Source organism: Polypterus senegalus, chromosome 13 (genome assembly GCF_016835505.1).
Source record: "Polypterus senegalus isolate Bchr_013 chromosome 13, ASM1683550v1, whole genome shotgun sequence".
NCBI classification, from domain to species: domain Eukaryota; kingdom Metazoa; phylum Chordata; class Cladistia; order Polypteriformes; family Polypteridae; genus Polypterus; species Polypterus senegalus.
Genome location: NC_053166.1, coordinates 20,266,194 through 20,285,176, shown reverse-complemented (window position 1 = coordinate 20,285,176; position 18,983 = coordinate 20,266,194). Strand labels below are relative to the sequence as shown.

The following is an 18,983-nucleotide window of genomic DNA, read 5'->3' as shown; positions in this document are numbered from 1 at the left end:
GTAGGCATAAGATCTGCATACAGCGGCTTTGAGTTTACAGAAGACCAAGCATTCTCCCCATCGTGGGTACTCTGCTTTTGATCTGTATTTAAACTTGACTTAACAGAATGAATTAGTTATGTGAACATGTCTAGTTTATCTTTAAAAGTTGCTGTATGACCCATTTACCCGATGTTCAATTTGCCTTCTTCAATTTCATCTTTTTCTGATGCATTTGTCATAATACAGGTATTTTCACACTTTACAGTAACACAAGGTATTAATTTCATATATATGTCCGTGTCTACTCTAGCAGACGATCTCTGCTGTGTCTTTAGTTCTTTAAAATTGAAAATCAACTAGAATTCGTCAGGCACAGAGGGTGGGGCTTTTTAAAGAAAGGGCCGGGAATCCTCGTGCGCGCATGCGCTCATCCTTGCTGTCGGTCTGGCAAAGATGGCGGATGACAAGGTTAGGATGAGTTTGCGATGAGTGCCGCATGTTGCATAAATGACCTTTTAAAAAATTAACATTAACCTGATAAAGTGTTACGCTTGTCATTGTTTACAAGTTAAGTGGTTGTGGCCTTTTTCGAAAGACGTTAATAACTTTTTTTTTATTATACAACACTGGGGTAAAATTTCAAACTTAAAAGTTTGTGAGCCACATTATGTGAAAACGTCAGATGGCGTGTGACATTTCACGTTCAGTTATTCGAATGTGGCGGCAGAATCCACCAGTCAGACATTTCAGTACAAAAACCGAGTGGATAAGGAAGTCTTTTGAAAGTAATTACTTTTTAATTATGAATTTACTAGTGTGGACAAGCCACAGCTTTATGAGGTTTCGCCGTTTTATTTCTTACCGGGTTTGTTTCCTCGGTTTGTTCCTGTATTATTTGACAAACAAAACATTAACATTCAGTTAGTAATAAGTAAATCAATTAAGTTTCCCTTGATGACAAACAACTCCTACGGCGAACACACGACACTTCATAAAGCAGTAGCGAGTTTAAGGAACGGTGTCGACCTGTACAAAAATAACCTTGTAAAACCGTCACAAAGTAATGAAAACTACAATTAAGTTCTGAATTTGTGATCAGATAAGTTTGTTGTTCATTGAAAGCCAAAAAGGGGATTCCCTTCGAACTGTTACTATTGCAGTTCGACTTTACACACAATGTTGTGAAAATGAAGGTCTGATTGCATTTTGCCCAAGGCCAGAACAAATTTGGACGGGGTGCTGCTAGACTGTGGCAGGGCGTTGGCACACCCATTACGGCTCTTCCTGTATGCATGCCGTGGGTAGAGAGAGCCTGCAGCTCCTAGCCATCCTGAAATTGTACAAAGTGGGTTCAGTAAATGGATGAATGTGGAAGTTTGTTTCAAATCGATCGTTATTGGAGAGGTGTTACTGATACTACGTCTGATTTAGACCTCGTACAAGTATGAGCCATACCTGTCTTACAGGTAATAAGTATCGAGTATAAATTGCTACGTAAGTGCTGCATATGTATCTCGTTTAGATTGTGGTTTGGGAACTGATAAAAAAAAACCTGTTAAAGTGTCTGAAACGTGTCTTCATTATATGCTACACTGCTGCTAAATATTGCAATGGTTAAGAAAAAGAGTGATTAAATTTAGCATAAATAATGTCATTGAGAATAGTAAGGATATGAACGTTAAGACAGAATTTAAAACTTAAATTCACAAATATATACAATTCAGTTTTAGTATGTATTGAACAATGTCCCTCCATTTAAAACCTGTGTAGCTGTTAGGTGGTGATGATGATGTGTAGTCATTAAGAATTGTGAAGGTGTGAAACTGCAGTTACATTTACTTATTTGGCTGATGCCTTTATTCGGGGCGACATAAAATATGTGAGATACAACTGGTTATGTGTGTTTTGTTTCTTCAGTTGGCGCACCGGTAGGTGAAGTATCTTGCTCACAATCGCATAATGTCCAACCTCGGGATCTGAAATCCAAACAGTAATAAGCCCAATAGCCCCAAAATCACACAAGGAATTCCTCAGTGGGCTTTAACAGACCCTGTATGAGAAGCCCAAATTTCCTTAAGAAGATTAAAAAAAAACCCTTGTAGGAGGAAAAAATGTAAGGAACCACATCCTTAGCCACTACATCACACTGCCTGCATAACAAATGTTTTTTCATTTGTATATTTTTGTACAGTAATTTGAGCTCATAAGTGAAATTCCAGGTAATACATATTTAGTATTAATTTAATATTAATTGGTGTGCAAGTAAATGCAACAACTCCATCTTGTTCAATTGCCGTTTGGGAACTGATGATTAAAAAAGGAAAACTTGTAGCCATTAAGAGCTTGGCACATGTCTCCATTATACACCTCACTGCTACTAAATAATGCCATGATTGAGAAAAAAAAAATAATTTAGCAAAAATGTTAAGAGAATTGTGAAGATGTGAACTTTAGGACAGTTAGAATTAAATTTTTAAAATGAGGGGTATATATTTGTGAATTTTGTACTGCATGATGCTTAGCTGATTATGTTGCAGTTCAGTTTTCATGTTTGTATTTTTTGTATTCTTCGCTCATAAGTGAAATTGTGCCAAAAAAGAATATTAGATATTATAAAATGTGACTTAATAAGATTCAACTTGTTACATCAAAACAAAAAAAAAATTGTCACATACAGTTATCCACGGTACAATATTTAGTGAAATGCTTAGCTGTGGAACACACAATATTTTGCATTAGAAGGGCATAAGAGGGCAATAAATAGTAAATACTCAACTCTATAGATGTATCAATATGTTCAAGGTCAGCATTATACTAGTATTTAAAAAAATTATAATGTAGGCAAGTTAACAAGGCATCATAAGTCTGGCCTTGTTTAGTATGTGTGGACAGTGGTGGACTTTTTAAAGATTTTGGTACAACAGACACAGTTACTGGGAACACTGGTGCAAGCTGATCAGCACAGATTTTAAAAGCAAGTCCTGGAATGCCATATGGACCTACTGTCTTCAGGTTGTTCACTTTCCTAAAAACTCTCCTTATGACGTGTTCTGACAAAGTGAGTGCTGTTTCCTCACTGTACAGAGCTCCCATTGCACATGTTATTGGACTGTTGGCTGGCTTCAGCAGCATACACATTTTAGCACATATAGAAAATAATTTTAGGTATTATATGAGACAAGATTTGATTTGTAATCGTCCATCAAAAGAGGTGTTTTATAAAGATACAGTGGTAAACGCAACTTAAAATCACATGGTGATTTATGAACTTGATTGAGACATGTTTGAAACAAACTCAGCCTATTAACATGTGTGAATGATAAGAAGGAGTACAGGAACCCATTTCAAGTTTTAGGGTGCTAGCCAGGTCACCCCTTTTCATTTATGCAAACAAATAAAACAGGTGCTAGTGAAAGTAAAAACAGAACATAAATCAGCATCTCAGGCTCTCAAGTAACTAGTTTCTCTTGTGAGTAGGTTCGGATCTTGTGGGTTTGTCCGGGTCAAAATGAGACACGGTCCTTTTGGTAGTTTTGGGCTTTTATAGCTGGAAGCAGTGGGGTTACTTGGGCTCAAGGCGTGTGTTCTTGCTCCTGAAGAGAAGAGTAGGAAAAGATGATACTGTTGGCGGTAGCTTTTACTGTGCCATGGAGCCCAAGAGAAGAGTTGTCATAATATTCTGGAGGAAATTATGTCTGTGTACTTATAAATAAACCTAGGTAAAAATATCCATTTTCTGGTTATTTTTCATATATATGACTTGATATTGATTCACAAGGTCTCAAGATCAATCTTGTGAATCTCAATCCTGCTCAATTTATTGTACGTAGATTTTTATTAAGGTTTTCTACGGATAAAGAACTTTACTACCTCGCATAGAATGAGAAGGGTCCAGCTGCATGTAGGACTGCATAAAATGCCTTGAAATGTAATCCGTCGACACTTAAATCAGATATGTGGTCTTCCTATGGATTCAAACTGCATCAGTAAAGAAGAACTGTATGAAAACAAAGCCATGTATGTAAGCTGTGCAGCTCGGGTGTTAAGTATTTTTGTAACACCACAAATTTGAGAAATCATTTATCCCTTCGTCTCCCATAAACAATCTCAGTTGACATCCAAATGAGCAGAGCCTAAACAATCCACACTGGAGACAGCGGGTAGCTCTAAGCTTCCTTTTGATTCTCCTTGTGCCCAAAAAAATAACAATCTATGGCAGTTTTTATCTTTAAAGATATGAGGCCCTACACCCAGCATTTCAAATGGCAGCCCACAGGCCAATAATGGCCTAGCCCTTGGTCCCACCAGAAACAAAGAAGAAATGAGAAACATTTCACGAGCCTTCAAAACTCGTACTTAAATTCCTACCGTTGTACAGGCCATGAATGTAACACTCCACTTAGCCTAACAACATTCAACCCACAATGCAGTGTGTGGTGGTTGTGGTGGTAGAAGTCTATGATGCAGTGAACCAGTTATTTATTTATTTTGATGTGTGTGCGACTTATGCACCGCTTCATTGCACTGGCACCTCAGTCGCGACAGCTGGTCGTGGCATCGACTACATATTAAATGATTCTGTAATCATTTGTGTGCTAAGTCTTAGTTGTATTCCAGTTTCATCAAGTGTGTGCAAACATGGGTTTTTACAAATGAATCTAATTGTTACTTCAGCGAAGTCCTCGTTACTGATAAGCACTGTCCTCGCTTATCTCCATGTATTTGATTGGCCCTCCAATTGCATGCTTCAGTCCTGCGGATTCATGGCTGTTAGAAGGATGTCAATTAGCCATTGACACTCAAAGCAAAGAATGAATTCGAAAGACTGCATTTGATTAAAAAAAACATGCAAAAAGTTTGGCATTTTCTTTAAAACTCAGTCAAATTAAGCACCGATTGCTTTGCACGACAGCTTAACTTTTTTGTAGATTGCAGAGCGCATTATTAACTTACTGTTAATATTTTTCAATTTCGGAAATTCTTTGTAATTTTTAAATATATTGGGAATAAAATGCTAATGATGGAGCTGCCAGGTTAAGAGGAAAAGTGGAAGGCCTAAGAGAAGGTTTATGGAGGTGTTGAGAGAGGACATGCAGGTGATGGGTATGGCAGAGCAAGACGACGAGGACCGGAAGTTAGGGAAAAAGATGATCCGATGTGACGACCCTTGACAGGAGCAGCCGAAAGAAGAAAAATAAGCACAATATTATCCAGCACAGTACTCCTGCACAGGTGGCATGATGGATGTGCCACTGCCTCGTAATATGGAGATTATAGGTTTATGTCCCTGGACCTCCCTGCACAGAGTTTGCAAAGCGCTTTGAGTAGTGAGTAAAGCACTATGTAAAGGTAAAGAATTATTATACTTGACGATTTGTCAGTTTCAAATTTTAAATGTTATGGTTTTTCATCAAATAAACAAAACATGTAGTGCTTGGACTCTTGACCTGTATATACCTTCAGAGTAACTCAGATTTGATCCAAATGCAATATGTACATACTGCCACCTTTTGCTTACAAAAAAGGCTCTGCTAATCACAAATGTGTTGAGTTAAAACAAACCTGTGCAGTAGACATTGTCTTCATTTGTGTTAGTCACTGTTGTCACTTGTTATGGGTTTGTGCACTGATAGTTTTGAGTCCTTTTTTATTCTGTTAAATGCACTTTGTGATGTGCCTGGGTCATATATGACCAAAACATTTATTTTATTTCAAAAGGTAAACAAATGTTATTGCTAATATTGTGCACTGTTTTGTTTTTGTGCATTTTGAGATGTGCCTAGGTCAGATATGACCAAAATGTTTTGTTTTTTTATTTTTTTATTTGACAAGTGGGGGAAAAAGGTATTTCCACTACCTCAGATTCTGTTCAAATTATATTTTTTTATGCACTTTTTGTTGTGCCTGTGTCAGATGTGACCAAATTTAAAAGGGAAACGATGAATAAACATTACTTGTTTTTCAATACATTCATTAGAGTTGGTTTAAAATTTATTACCTGCTGCTTACCAACTGCTGCAAATGTCTGGCCCAGCTGAATTTGTAATTGAATAGCCTTGCCCTGTGCCATTGTTGAAAACGAGGGCTTTCCACAAATGATACAGGGTTTTGACCTGCGGCATGCTACACCAACCAGAAAGCAAATGAGTGAAGTTTTTGTACTTGGGTTTTATGAAGATCTTTAGCAAATCGCCACATCTCTCAAGTCAGCAGCACGAGTCATCCCAACTTGCGACAGCTGAACATCCAGGGTAGCAGATTTCTATGTCGCAATCGGATGTCACTACATTAAAAATAATCATGTTGCAGACACTTTGGCAATACCAAAGTGAGTGTGTGCACGAAGCAGCTGATGTGACTATCTCCTTTTTCCATAAGTACGGTATTGATTATATTAGAGGCATTGTCAGTCACAATGGCCGGTTCTTTTCCTTTTATGTTCCATTTATCCAATGCCGTTGTCAACAAGCATCAGCTCTAGAGTCTCATTTTAAAATGCTTTTCCTTTTGTCTGAGGATGCACTGTGTGGACACATTTTCAAGACACATTAACACGACTGGTATAAGTAGGTTACAGAACATATGTGTGTAACTTGAAGGGTTATAGAAAGACATGAGTCTTCCCACGGTATCTTTAATTTTGACTAATTCAGGATTGTTTTAAATGTCCAATAAGGGAATAAATTTGGCTAACAGTTTAGTTGAAGGGTAGTCTAAGTGGAGATTCATAACTCACGAATAGGTTATTGAATAGCATACTTATTATTTAAAAAGCAATGTTTGATTTATATTAATAATATTATTCGCAAGATGATATAGATGTTTTATAAAGCAGATGCCATTGCATTGTATTTAAACAAGGAGCCCCCCATAATATGTGTGGACTCTTGATATGGCAGTACATGTGTTAAATTATGTTGAAAGTTAAATGTCATTCTATGCTTATGTATAATTACGAAGTTGCCTTGTAGACAATGTTTGACTAAAGTGGAACTGAAATTTGTCACATCATATTAACATTCTCTATGCATGGTTAAGTAATCTCTAAAATAGCCCCACTTCTAATACAGTATATCAGTACACATTAATTCACATTGATTAATATTGATATTAAATCGGAGCATTGTGAATTTAAATCAAACCGAATTGGGACATCAGTGCCAATACCCAACCCTACTTATAAATATCTGAGGGTCCATGTGAACAATAAGTTGGTTTGGGTACAAAAGTAACCTATTGTTATATAAGGCTCCGGTTCTGTTTAACAAGGTGTTAGGGACAGTACTGTCAGTGTCTAGTAGCCAGGTTACTATTCTGTGCTGTGGTTTACTGCTTAAAAACCAAAGCCATACACTCAAATGCGCTAAATCAGGAAGGTCATTGCTTCACAGTGTGCTAAGAGGCTGCATTGGGTTATTGTGTAGCTATAACATACACTGGGTATATTGTGTGAGTAGTTCTGAATCTTGGAGTTACATACTTATTTGCGGTGCATTCCTCTTTGCTGCTGGAATAATTGAGTTTGTTTGGGTAATAAGGTATTTGTTTGTCTTTTTTTTTTTTGTGGCCCTCAAGTTCAGTTCGTGGGGGACCCCTTGTGGCTTCAGAATTTTGTTCCAACCAGTTTAACAATCAGCAAGTTAATTTTCCCTCAATCTGATCCTATTGTTTTATTAGCATGTCATCTTTTCTTTGTTCGCTTTCTCTTTTCTGAAAATTACAATAGCTTGAAATTTACATTTTTAAGAAATCCAGAGTGTGTGTTGTTTTCGGTTTCATGTTAATTCATCTTTTTTGAGGGATTTCTGCTGCCATAATCTTAATTAAATGACCCTAAATGCTGAAAGGCTACAGCTTCCTCACTACCAAGATCATGAATAAATTATTTTTTAAATAACCAGAACACTTGCAAAAGTATAATAAAAGTGAAATCATTATAATCAAAATAATCACGTGTTGGAAAACTAAATTATCATACATTTTATATGTATATTTCAACACAAATTTAGTAAATCAAATTTTGTAATTTGTCTGACACCAGAAAATGGACACTGGGAATTAACAGCCTGCTTAATTAAAGCAGGAATCCAGGTAAAAGCAGAAATGAATTTGAAATGAAAACCTGCAGACACCAGTGGCCTCCTAAGAGTGAATCTAAAATCCACAATAATGTCTCAGTAAACATATTTCTTGTGGCTCGATGGTGGTATCATAAACAGAGTATATTTAATGTAACTATTATTGATGTTGTGTTGTTAGAATCTGATTCATATTAGAGATTATTGGATGCGATACTTAATATTATCCACTTATTGTCATTCTAACGTTAGGTGTGCCAAATTACAGTAGATTTCTAGTTCATTAGTTTTATTAAGCAGCAGCTGGTTCTTTGTGATGATTTGCAGTTATTTCCATCAAAACAGAAGTTGTTTTATTGTTGAAGGGAAATGTAAGACCAAAAGTTGTAAAACCTCTGTAAAGACAACCTAATCATATTAAACTACTTAAACATTTACAGGATTCAGACATGAAATCTGTTAAACTTTATAATTAGTGCAAACAATACTAAATGAACAGACATTTTTTTCTAAAATGAAAATAAATTAATCTGGTTCTGTACATGATTCCCTTGTTCCATACTGCAAGACCTATTTTTGTTAAAACTACATTATAACGCGTGTGATTTATTCTTTTGTCTTAAGTAGTAACAATTTGACTTTCATGCCTTTTATTTGTATGTATTTTGAGTTTACAGTGTTACTGGGTTTAAATTCCGGCCCTAGCACTAGGTAGAGTGTTTGCATCCTCTCCTGCATGCTCTCCTTTTCTCTAGTTGTTTTGGTTTCCTCCTGTATTCCAAACTTGTGTGTATATCTTGTGATACTGAATTGCACCAGTATGAGTGAGTATACTGTAGGTGTATACATGAGTACGTCTTGGAACATTAGTACCCAATTCAGCATACGGGTTGCTTTGAACTTGAAGTTTCTGGGATGGCTTCCAGCTCCCTGTATCTCTGTACTGAATTAAGCAATGCATACTTTAAAATATTTGGATGGACATTTTAAATAACTTAATTTTTTTATATAAGAAAAGTGTGTATATGTGCTTTGTCAAAGATAACTTTACAAAGTTATGCAACAAGCTTGTAACGCTACTGTATTCATATTCATAATTACATTATTGTGCAAACCTGTAATTTAAACATGATTTATATTTTCAGAATTCATTGAAGAACTTGAAAGATCTAGCTTTGCTTAAGAACAAGTTGGATGATATTCAGAAGAGAGTAGAAGATGAGGTCCAAGCAGGAATTCCACAGGTAATTTAAAAAAAAAATCTAAAAACATCATTAGTTTATCTGTTTGAATGGCTAAAATATTTATATCCTAAACAGGTCATCTTGCCCATAACTGAGTTGCTCCTTCAAGAAAGCAGGTCACGGAGAACAGCCTGCCCTGCTATTGGAATATTTGCATAGCCCACAAGTCTTGTATAGATGTTATCTTGTTAGACAATTTGGCTTTTATTATTTGCTGACAAAGACCTGAACCTTATTACTTTTACTGCAGCACTGTTTAGTGGAAAGTGCACATTTCTTCTGAAATCAATGAATCAGACATGAGAAAAGTGTATGTTTTTCTATCTATTGTTTCTTTTAAAGGGCTATTGAAGGTTCATGGTAATCAAATTTATCTCATGGGTAAGTGGAAATTCTAAGATTTTAGTGGAGGACAAGACCAAGACATGTAGACACATGAAGGCACCTCTGTTGAGTAGGGACTACTCCAAGATTTTTTTTTTATTTTTTTTTTGCAGTTGACAGAAATTGTTGACATCTTACAATTTTAAGATGAATTAGTCTTTGTGTATATACATATATATGTATATACTGTGTGTGTGCATGTGTATGTGTGAATCCCGTATCATAAAGTAGTTTTTTATTCCTGAGCTTTCAGCTCCTGCCAGGAGCCGTCATCAGAGGGTTGGGGGGATGGGGGTAATGAGGTGGGGTTAGGACGGTGTTGGTCATAAAGTTTTATTTATTATGAGGATGATGTTCTACTTAAGTTTGCATATGCTGGATTTATGTCCAAGTGTCTGTTAATAGTATTTTCGTTTGATAGCCTAGATTCAGCCAGCTCTCTGGCACTTTTAGTACTGGCCTTAAATCTTACTTATCTTACTTGTACATTGTCCTAGTTAAATGTATGTTCGGTTGAATTTGTGTGTCCTTTCTTTCTGACACCGTTTTGATGCTCTTATATATGTTTTGCGATTCTTTTTGATGTTTGTCCTATGTATACCGCTGTGCAAGATCTGCATGGAATGCTATAAACTGCGTATCGTGTCTCTGCTGCTGATTTCTTGTTTTTGGCATTAAAAAGGACAGTGCGCAGATTGTTCGTAGGTTTGTGTGCTATTTTGATGCCTGATTTGGCCGGGATGCGTGCTGCACCTTCTGACACTCCGTGATGATAAGGAAGTGTGTGCCAGGTAGGATGGGGGGGGGGATCGGTTGGAGTCGAATGTTTGCTGGGTTCTCTGGCATCTCCTGTGTAGGCATTGTTTAATGAATGTCTTTGGGTAGCCGTTTGAAGTGAAAAGATGGAAACGATAGCGTCTTTTGTTCATTTTTGTCTCCTTCCTATTACAATGGGTGTGAATTCTTCTGAATAAAGTCTTAATACAGCTTTGTTTATGAGATGCTGGGTGATTGCTGGTGAAGTGGAATATCTTGTCGGAAAAGCATTTTTTTACAGTAAACATTTGTCATCATTGTGGAGTTGTAACTTCTTTCAATATACTGTATATAACTACTCAAAAACATTAAAAGAACACTTTGAAAACACTTCAGATCTCAATGGGGAAAAAAAATCCTGCTGGATATCTATACTGATCTGGACTGGGTAATGTATTAGAATTGAAAGGATGCCACATCGTTTGATGGAAATGAAAATGATCAAGCTACAGATGGCTGAATTATAAAGACACCCCAAAAATCAAAGTGAAAAAATGATGCAGCAGGCTAGTCCATTTTGCCAAAATTTCATTGCAGCAATTCCGTGCTTGTATGCATGCCTGACAACGTTGGGGTGGCATGCACCTAATGAGACGACGGATGGACCGAAATATAATGTCCCAGGGGTGTTCTATTGGATTTAGGTCAGGCGAGCCTTGGGGCCAGTCAGTGGTATCAGTTCATTCATCCTCCAGGAACTGCCTGCATACTGTCACCATGTGAGGCTGGGCATTGTCGTTCACTAGGAGGAACCCAGGACCCACTGCACCACCATAAGGTCCGACAATGAGTCCAAGGATTTCATCCCAATACCTGCTGGCAGTCAAGGTGCCGTTGTCTAGCCTGTAGAGGTCTGACCCACCACCAAACTGCTCATGCTGAATGATGTTACAGGCAGCATAACATTCTCCGTGGCTTCTCCAGACCCTGTCACATCTGCTCAGGGTGAACCTGCTCTCATCTGTGAAAAAAACAGATCCCACTAGAGGATGTCGGAACCTCAGACCACCCGCATGAAGTTTGTTTCTGATTTTTTTGTCAGAGACAATCAAACCAGTGACCTGCCTGCTGGAGGTCATTTTGTAGGCTCTGGCAGTGCTCATCCTGTTCCTCCTTGTCAAAATGAGCAAATACAGGTGGGTCCTGCTGATGGGTTAAGGACCTTCTACAGCCATGTGCTGCTCTCCTAGAGTAACTGCCTGTCTCCTGGAATCTCCTCCATGCGCTTGAGACTGTGCTGGGAAACGCAGCAAACCTTCTGGCAATGACATGTATTGATGTGCCATCCTGGAGAAGTTGGACTACTGTGCCACCTCTGTAGGGTCCAGGTATCGCCTCATGCTACCAGTAGTAACACTCACTGTAGCCAAATGCAAAACGAGTAAAAAAACAGTCAGAAATGATGAGGAGGGAAAAATGTCAGTAGCCTCCACCTGTTAAACCATTCCTGTTTTGGGGGTCATCTCATTGTTGCCCCTCTGGTGCACCTGTTATTAATTTCATTAATACCATAGCAGCTGAAATTGATTAACAAGCCCCTCTACTACTTAACTGACCAGATCAATATTTCTGAAGTTAAATTGACTTGATGCTATACTCTGCTTAAAAAGTATTCTTTTATTTTTTATTTTTTTGAGCAGTATGTAATTGTGTGTGTGTGTATATATATATATATATATATATATTTCCTTGCACAGACTTCCTTGCACGGACATATTCAGCTGATTCTATCAGTCAGATATACAGCCGAACCTCGAGATACGAGTTTAATACGAGCTCGTATAGTGAATTTCTCATATCTAGAACAAATTGAAAATAATGGAAATCCAGTTAATCCGTTCCGCACCCCCAAAAATATCAACATAAAAATCAATTTTACTAACAAATAACACTGATAAATAATATATACAAGTGGAACCTCGGTTTGCAAGTAACTTGGTTTACAAGTGTTTTGTAAGACGAGCTAAATTTTTTAATTAATTTTGACTTGATAAAACAAGCGATGTCTTGCAATACGAGTAGTATGGATACACTTTGTCTGTTGAGCGTCATGTGATCATAACTGAGCTGATGGTTCTCTCTCATGCGCGTCTCTCTCTTTATTTCTCTCGCTCGCGCACGCGTCTCTCTCTCTCCTTATCTCACTCGCGCACACGCCTCCCTCTCTCTCTCTCTCTCTCTCTCTCCCCCTCCTCTTGAGGGCAATATTCTCCGTCTGCATGTCCACGATATTTTTGGATACGCTTATACGGCGAACTGCTACAGCGAAACAATGAAATCACAAGTGCACAAACACGTAGATCCTCACGCTACAGGAGAACAAGGAACACTGAGTGGGCTGATGGGCTGGCAGCGTCAGCTTGGGTGAATCCCCGGATCGGGAAATGTGTCACGCATACCCACAGCCTGGCTCGTGGCTCTTTGCGCGAGCCAATGCTCGTATTTAGATCCAATATTTTTCGCTCATACTTTCCTCTTATCTTGAATTTCTCGTATACAGAGGTGATCGTATCTCGAGGTTCCACTGTATTTGAGAAATATGCTGGTTTTCTTTTGACATTTTTCTTCCTAACCAGACTTTTTCCCAGTGTAAGGTACAATTCAACCACTGGTGCCCTCTCCTGGATGTGCTTGACAATAGCATTATTTATTACTGGCAAAGAGAAGCAGTAATCTCTGAGCATGTTTCCAATCAAGTCCCTTTTCATTGAAGGAACCATTAAGGCATGACATTAATATTTGTATGCTGTTTTTATGTGAGTCAGCATTCAGCACAAAGTGCCTTGTATTACATTTTGAAATAGATAAAAATGTGTGTAGAACTTGAATAAATTGTTTTTTACATCATAACATTTTATTTATTTTCGTTGTGCTTTCAATTTAAAATTTTCTAAATTTGTTTTTCTTTACATCTTGTAACAAACATGGATATACTGTACATTGCCGGTTGTTTTGGAACAATTAAGTTGCCAAACATTCTGACTTCATGCTTTTAGACCAAACTGAAAACCATGAAATGCATGATTTTTTTGTCTTGTTTTCTATTATTCATTTTTGGTTAAAAAAATCATTAGATAAACTACTAATCCCATGGTAGAAATTCAGATGCATGCAGCAGCAGAACCTTAAAAAACAAATCAGGAGACAGACTCTGATGACAAGTAGTACAATCATTCAATAAATCAATCGATAAGTAATTAAATAAATAAAAATAAACTTAACAAGTACATTGGGTGGAAGCAGAGAATTGCCTTATAGCACTGGTCAAAAAAGACCCCTAGAAGTGCTTCTTAACACACCATGGTGGAATAAGCATGTGGCTAAAACGCCGCATGTAGGTCATTTTTCATGAGCACACCCACTTTTGCCATCATCCTCTTTTCCTGAACAGCTTCCAGTGTGTCCAGGGTTAGCAGGCTTTCCTGATAAGTCAGTTCAGGCATTGTGCTTCTTTTGACCTCTGGTTGGTTCCTCAGGAGATTGCAGCATAGAACACCATACTGGGGACTGGTAGAACATTTACAGCAGCTTGCTGCATATATCAAAAGACCGGAGTCTCCTTAGCAAGTACATTTTGCTCTGACCTTTCTTGTACTGCGCCATTGTGTTTTCAGACCAGTCCAGTTTGTTATTTATTTGAACCTCCAGGTACTTGTAGCTCTGGACCACTTAACTTCCACCACTCCCAAAATGGTTACTTGTCTCAGAGACTTCTTGGAATGCTTGAAGTCCACCACCAGAGAACTTTTGTCTTGCTGATGTGGAGTTCCAGGTTGTTATCCCGGCACCACAAGACAATGTTCTCTACAAACACCCTTTACTCTGACTCGTCTCCATTATTAATGTATCATGCATCTCCTCAATTGTAGTAATAATTACATTTTCTTCTACAGCCCTTTTCACAAAGAATATCATTTCAAGCCTCATAAGAATACAGTTTAAAGCAACAACAAAGCAGCGAATTACAAATTAATGTCTTCATTTGGCCAAAAAGACTGTTATCAGATAAGTTATATGTTGGAAACATATTAGCATCTTCTGACAACCATTTTACAGTATGAAATGTTGGAGAAGCCACTGATTTTTTTTTTTTTGATTAATAAACTATATCAATATTCTGTTTTTAAGCACCTTCAAAGATTCTCTTAAAGTGATAGTGTTTGTTAATGATAACCCCCCTAGTACTGTATGTTAATAATTTAAAAGCATAGTAATAGGTAGAGGTTGTACTTTTTTGGCAAAAGTTTTTATGAAGGTAAAAATTATTTAAAAAAGAACTGGTTGTATGGTGTTTGGAAATTTGTAGCATAGCTGAAAATGAGGACACTAATCTTTTACTTTCTGTCACTGAAAAGAGCGATTTAGCTAACAGATTCAGTTCCACTACAAGGAGGCCTGTAGCAGATGTGATTGTAATATAAAGTACATCAAGAGTAGCTGCATGTTTTGTTTAAAGTAGGTGTCTATGGCGGTACAGTCACTTAACAATTGCCACTCAGTCTTGTTTGTAAAGTCCTTTGATTTTTTTCAGTGTTGTCACATTTTGGTGTTTTTTAGCATTGTATTTCCTGACAGTGTATTAGATTGTGCTGCCACTAACACGTTATATTCTGTATAGCATCAACAATCCTGTTTATCTTGCACTTTGATTTCAAAGGAACATCTTGAACTGAGTCTCTCTCTACTCACTCTTACATTTTATTTTGAAATTAATGTAAAATTTAGAGCAACACATTTGGTCAGTATTGTAGACTAACTGCTTGGGAGCAAGAAGTTGAAATATGTCTGTTTTCTTGCCACAACCTTTAAACCATTAGATTCAAAAAGGCTATCAGAGGCCTGTATAGTGTGTTATTTATTTAGTTAGTTAGTTTTACCGATCAGCAGTTTTCTTCGCTGTCCTTTCTGGTTTCCTTATTCATCTTAACTTATCATTTGATGTGAGATATCAAAACTTTAGAACAGTGACCCCTCATCATTGCACTTTCAAAGTTTTGTTCTGTTCTTTTTCAAAAAGGCTCATTATTTTTAGATGTAATATAGATGTATAATATAGATATAAAATATATACTTCAAAAATTAAATTTTATTTTTCAGGATTTGTGTTGCAACCTTTCTCTAAGACTGCACTAGTTAAAGGTGTACTCAATGTATTATAATGCAGAATATTTTGAGAGTTTTTCAGTATATTTGGAATAACTGTACTTTTTTCTACTGCTAATTTAAAATCTTTTTTTCTTGTTCTAGGGTGGGACCTTACTGGCCTCTCCTTTCCTAAAAGGCTTTTTAGCTGGATATGTGGTGGCAAAGTTACGTTTCTCAGCTGTTCTCGGTGTGTTTGTTGGCACCTGCACTGGTATTTATGCTGCACAGAATTTTGACATCCCCAATGTAGAACAAACTGTTAAGAACTATCTCAACTCGCTGAAGAAAGGTCCCAAATAAGAATGAATCTTCTTTCAATCAGAAGTTATGTGGTGTGGCTTGTATATAAATTATGTTTCAGTACTTTCTTTTCAGGGAGTGTCAAGTTTGGGACAAATTGTGCAAAAGGGGTCCAGTTCGTTCTGTTTTTCTAAAAGACTCAGTACCTTTACTTCCTGAGTAAAAAAAATTGCCAAGTTGAACTTGATTGGACTGATTACAAACATTCTTCTTTTGTATATCCAGATTGCTAATGGATAGCTGTACAAATTTATTTTATGAAAATTACTTGAATGTTTTATAAAGCAGCCTTAAAATAATGCAAACATATGCAGACAAATAAAAAAAGGCAGTAAATGTCAGAATTTTACAGTCCTTCAGATGCTGCTCTTCATTTTAATGTTCTGCAATAAAAAGGATCACGTGATTTGACCATGTAGTAACATTTGTGAGAAACACTTTAAAAACTAAAGCCAATAGATTAACAGATTTGTCTTTTGATTTATATTGTATGTTAACTGACCCGCCTGTGTAAAGTGGTGAGTAAGCTAATTAGCCAGAGTGATACTCTCATTTTGAGGATTATAAATCCGTTACAAACGGAGGTCAGTATATTGCTATTCTGCACATTCTATCACTGATGCCATTTATTTGTCATTTGTTTGTTGTAGTTTTGAAATCTTCTTTGTGTCCTTTTTTTAGTGTACCAAAGTTAAATGCACTGAAATAAAGAGATCACTACAATGTTTGTTTTGACCTAAACAAGCTCAAAGTACAGCTAAGTACTAAGCGGTTGCACTTTTTCACTTGCTGTTGTCGTGACTTAATCTGGCTTCTTTGTGCCATGGTATCCCTTGACCTTATGGTTAATAAAGAGCCCATCTTTACTTGGGTTTCTTGGGGCCCTCTACTCTTCTTCATGGTCTTAATCTATGGCTCTCATGCCCCATTAATAACACTTTGCAAAGTCAATGGAAAGATCCCATTTAACCCATCCTCTTGTGTAGTTCTTATTGAGCTGCTCAAATTTCTTGTTTCTCTTGTACTTTTAGTGATTCAAGATGCGCAGTCATTGCGCAAGACTGTCTCTAGGCACCACGTTGCTCCTTATGCAGTCCCAGCTGTCCTTTATGCATTTAACAATAACATAATGGTCTACATGCAGGAGCAAATGGATCCTAGCACTTTCCAAATCCTGAGCAACCTTAAAATCGCCTCAACCGCTGTGTTATATAGTGCCTTTCTTCGGAAAAGACTTGCAAAGGTGCAGTGGGTGGCATTAGGTTTACTGATGCTGGCAGGAGCATGCCACTCCTTTAGTTGTACTAGTCGGGATGAAGAAGGTGAGGCAGAGGAAGGGATGCGACTTCACGTCACTGCCCCGGGCCTCCTGTTTCTCCTGGTGTACTGCCTTGTGTCAGGCCTTGCTGCTGTCTACACGGAGGTCATTCTCAAGACCCAGCGCCTGCCTCTGAACCTGCAGAACCTTTTCTTGTACCTCTTTGGGATTTGTATCAACTATGGCTCCTACCTTGTAACGGGGAGCAATCAGAGCTTTTTTGAAGGGTATTCAGTGTGGGTTGTGATGATTGTGATTACCCAAGTGTGGAACGGGTTGCTTACGTCTCTGGTCATGAAGCACAGCAATAACATCACCCGACTCTTTGTTATTTCGTGTTCCATGCTGGTGAATGCTGTGCTGTCGGTGTTGCTCTTTGATTTGCAGCTCACTCCGCTTTTCTTTTTGACAGCTGCCCTAATTGCAGGAGCTGTATGTTTATACTATTATCACAAGTGATCTAATTGAGGAGACTCTGGTGGGTTACTAGATCTGTTACCGTAATGAAGGAAAGCTGTGTAATCCATTAATTCCGAGCCAATAACCTCAAAGCGTTTTTTTTCTGCCAGTGCTCCTTCTGAGTTGTTTCCTTATTATTAGCTTTGTTTTCCTTTTTTGTGTTACCTGTTACAAATTATTTAAGATGCATGATTGTTGTTTACAGTGTGTTTATTTCCAATATTTATGAATATTGCAAATCCAATACTCTTTTCAAACTGTTAGAATATTCATTTATCAAGGTGCTGTCTGGAACTGACACCCCAGTTATGTTGTTAAGATGATTTATATGAATGAACAAATTAAAAAGGGTACCGCACACGATGTGCTCATTTTAATTTCCCTTCATATTGTACTGCATGTACTCCATTTATATGCATGCTGAGTAACTCATTGTTACTTTAGAAAACAGATGTATTTATATCTCTCAACTCCGACTGTTATTATTTTAACTGTTCAGCTTTCCTCATAGGCTTGTTTGGTTTTTTTTTTTTTCTTTTCCAACATCAAAAAAATTAAAATATTTCTTTATCACATTTCCTGTTTCTGTCATTTTGTCCTTGCATGGGGAGATACCTGAACCTTTTTAGCTAACTGATCATAAATCTTACATTGGTCTTCAATCTGAAAGTCTTGTCAGGCTGAACAGGAGCGCAGTGTATTCTGGGAAGCCTGAAAAGCAAAGAAGGATTTTTGTTTTCCTTCGTTTAGAAAGTGCGGCCTTTGATTCACATGGGGAAAAGAACCTTGAGCTTAGTCATAATGGTTCAGAAACATTCTGTGTTTTGAGTCACTAAGAAGCATCTTGGTGCTCTTTGCTAACAGGAAGGAAAACAAGTAAGCCGAGTGTTTTGTGTGGACCAGAAAAGGGGGATTGGAGTAGTGCTGCTGCCTTTTAATTAGAAATTTATCTTGAAAGAATTCTCTCACAGTTGCTACCTGTTGTGAAAATGGTGCTTTATCTCACTTCAGTTAATTTTTTGACACTTTTTAGAGCGCCGCTCCTTTGCTGTTTGGAGTGAACAATATGGTCACTTGCATGGAGCTTTCCATCTGCTGTTCTTTAAGTGGCTGGACACTTTTTTATTTTAAACTGGAGCTCTGCAGGCAGTGTGGTGTAGTGGTTAAGAAGGGTGTGGGTTCAAATTGCGCTACCTGAAGTAGTCACTTCACCTGCTTGTGCTCCGCCTGGAAAAGCAGAAGAAATGTAGCCAACTG

General features: G+C 37.5%; 2 protein-coding genes across 2 annotated transcripts; both read left to right on the top strand.

The window, feature by feature from the left end:
- Positions 1-392: 392 nt before the first annotated feature.
- On the top strand, positions 393-16,672 carry LOC120542311 (SLC35A4 upstream open reading frame protein). The gene is made up of 3 exons (XM_039774673.1): positions 393-450; positions 9,206-9,304; positions 15,752-16,672. The coding sequence occupies exons 1-3, from the start codon at positions 436-438 to the stop codon at positions 15,947-15,949; spliced, it is 312 nt and encodes a 103-aa protein (XP_039630607.1). The 5' UTR covers positions 393-435; the 3' UTR covers positions 15,950-16,672.
- An 80-nt stretch (positions 16,673-16,752) lies between these two features.
- Positions 16,753-18,113, top strand: slc35a4 (solute carrier family 35 member A4). Its single transcript, XM_039774671.1, has one exon. The coding sequence runs from the start codon at positions 16,773-16,775 to the stop codon at positions 17,724-17,726; it is 954 nt and encodes a 317-aa protein (XP_039630605.1). The 5' UTR covers positions 16,753-16,772; the 3' UTR covers positions 17,727-18,113.
- The last annotated feature ends 870 nt before the right edge of the window (positions 18,114-18,983 follow it).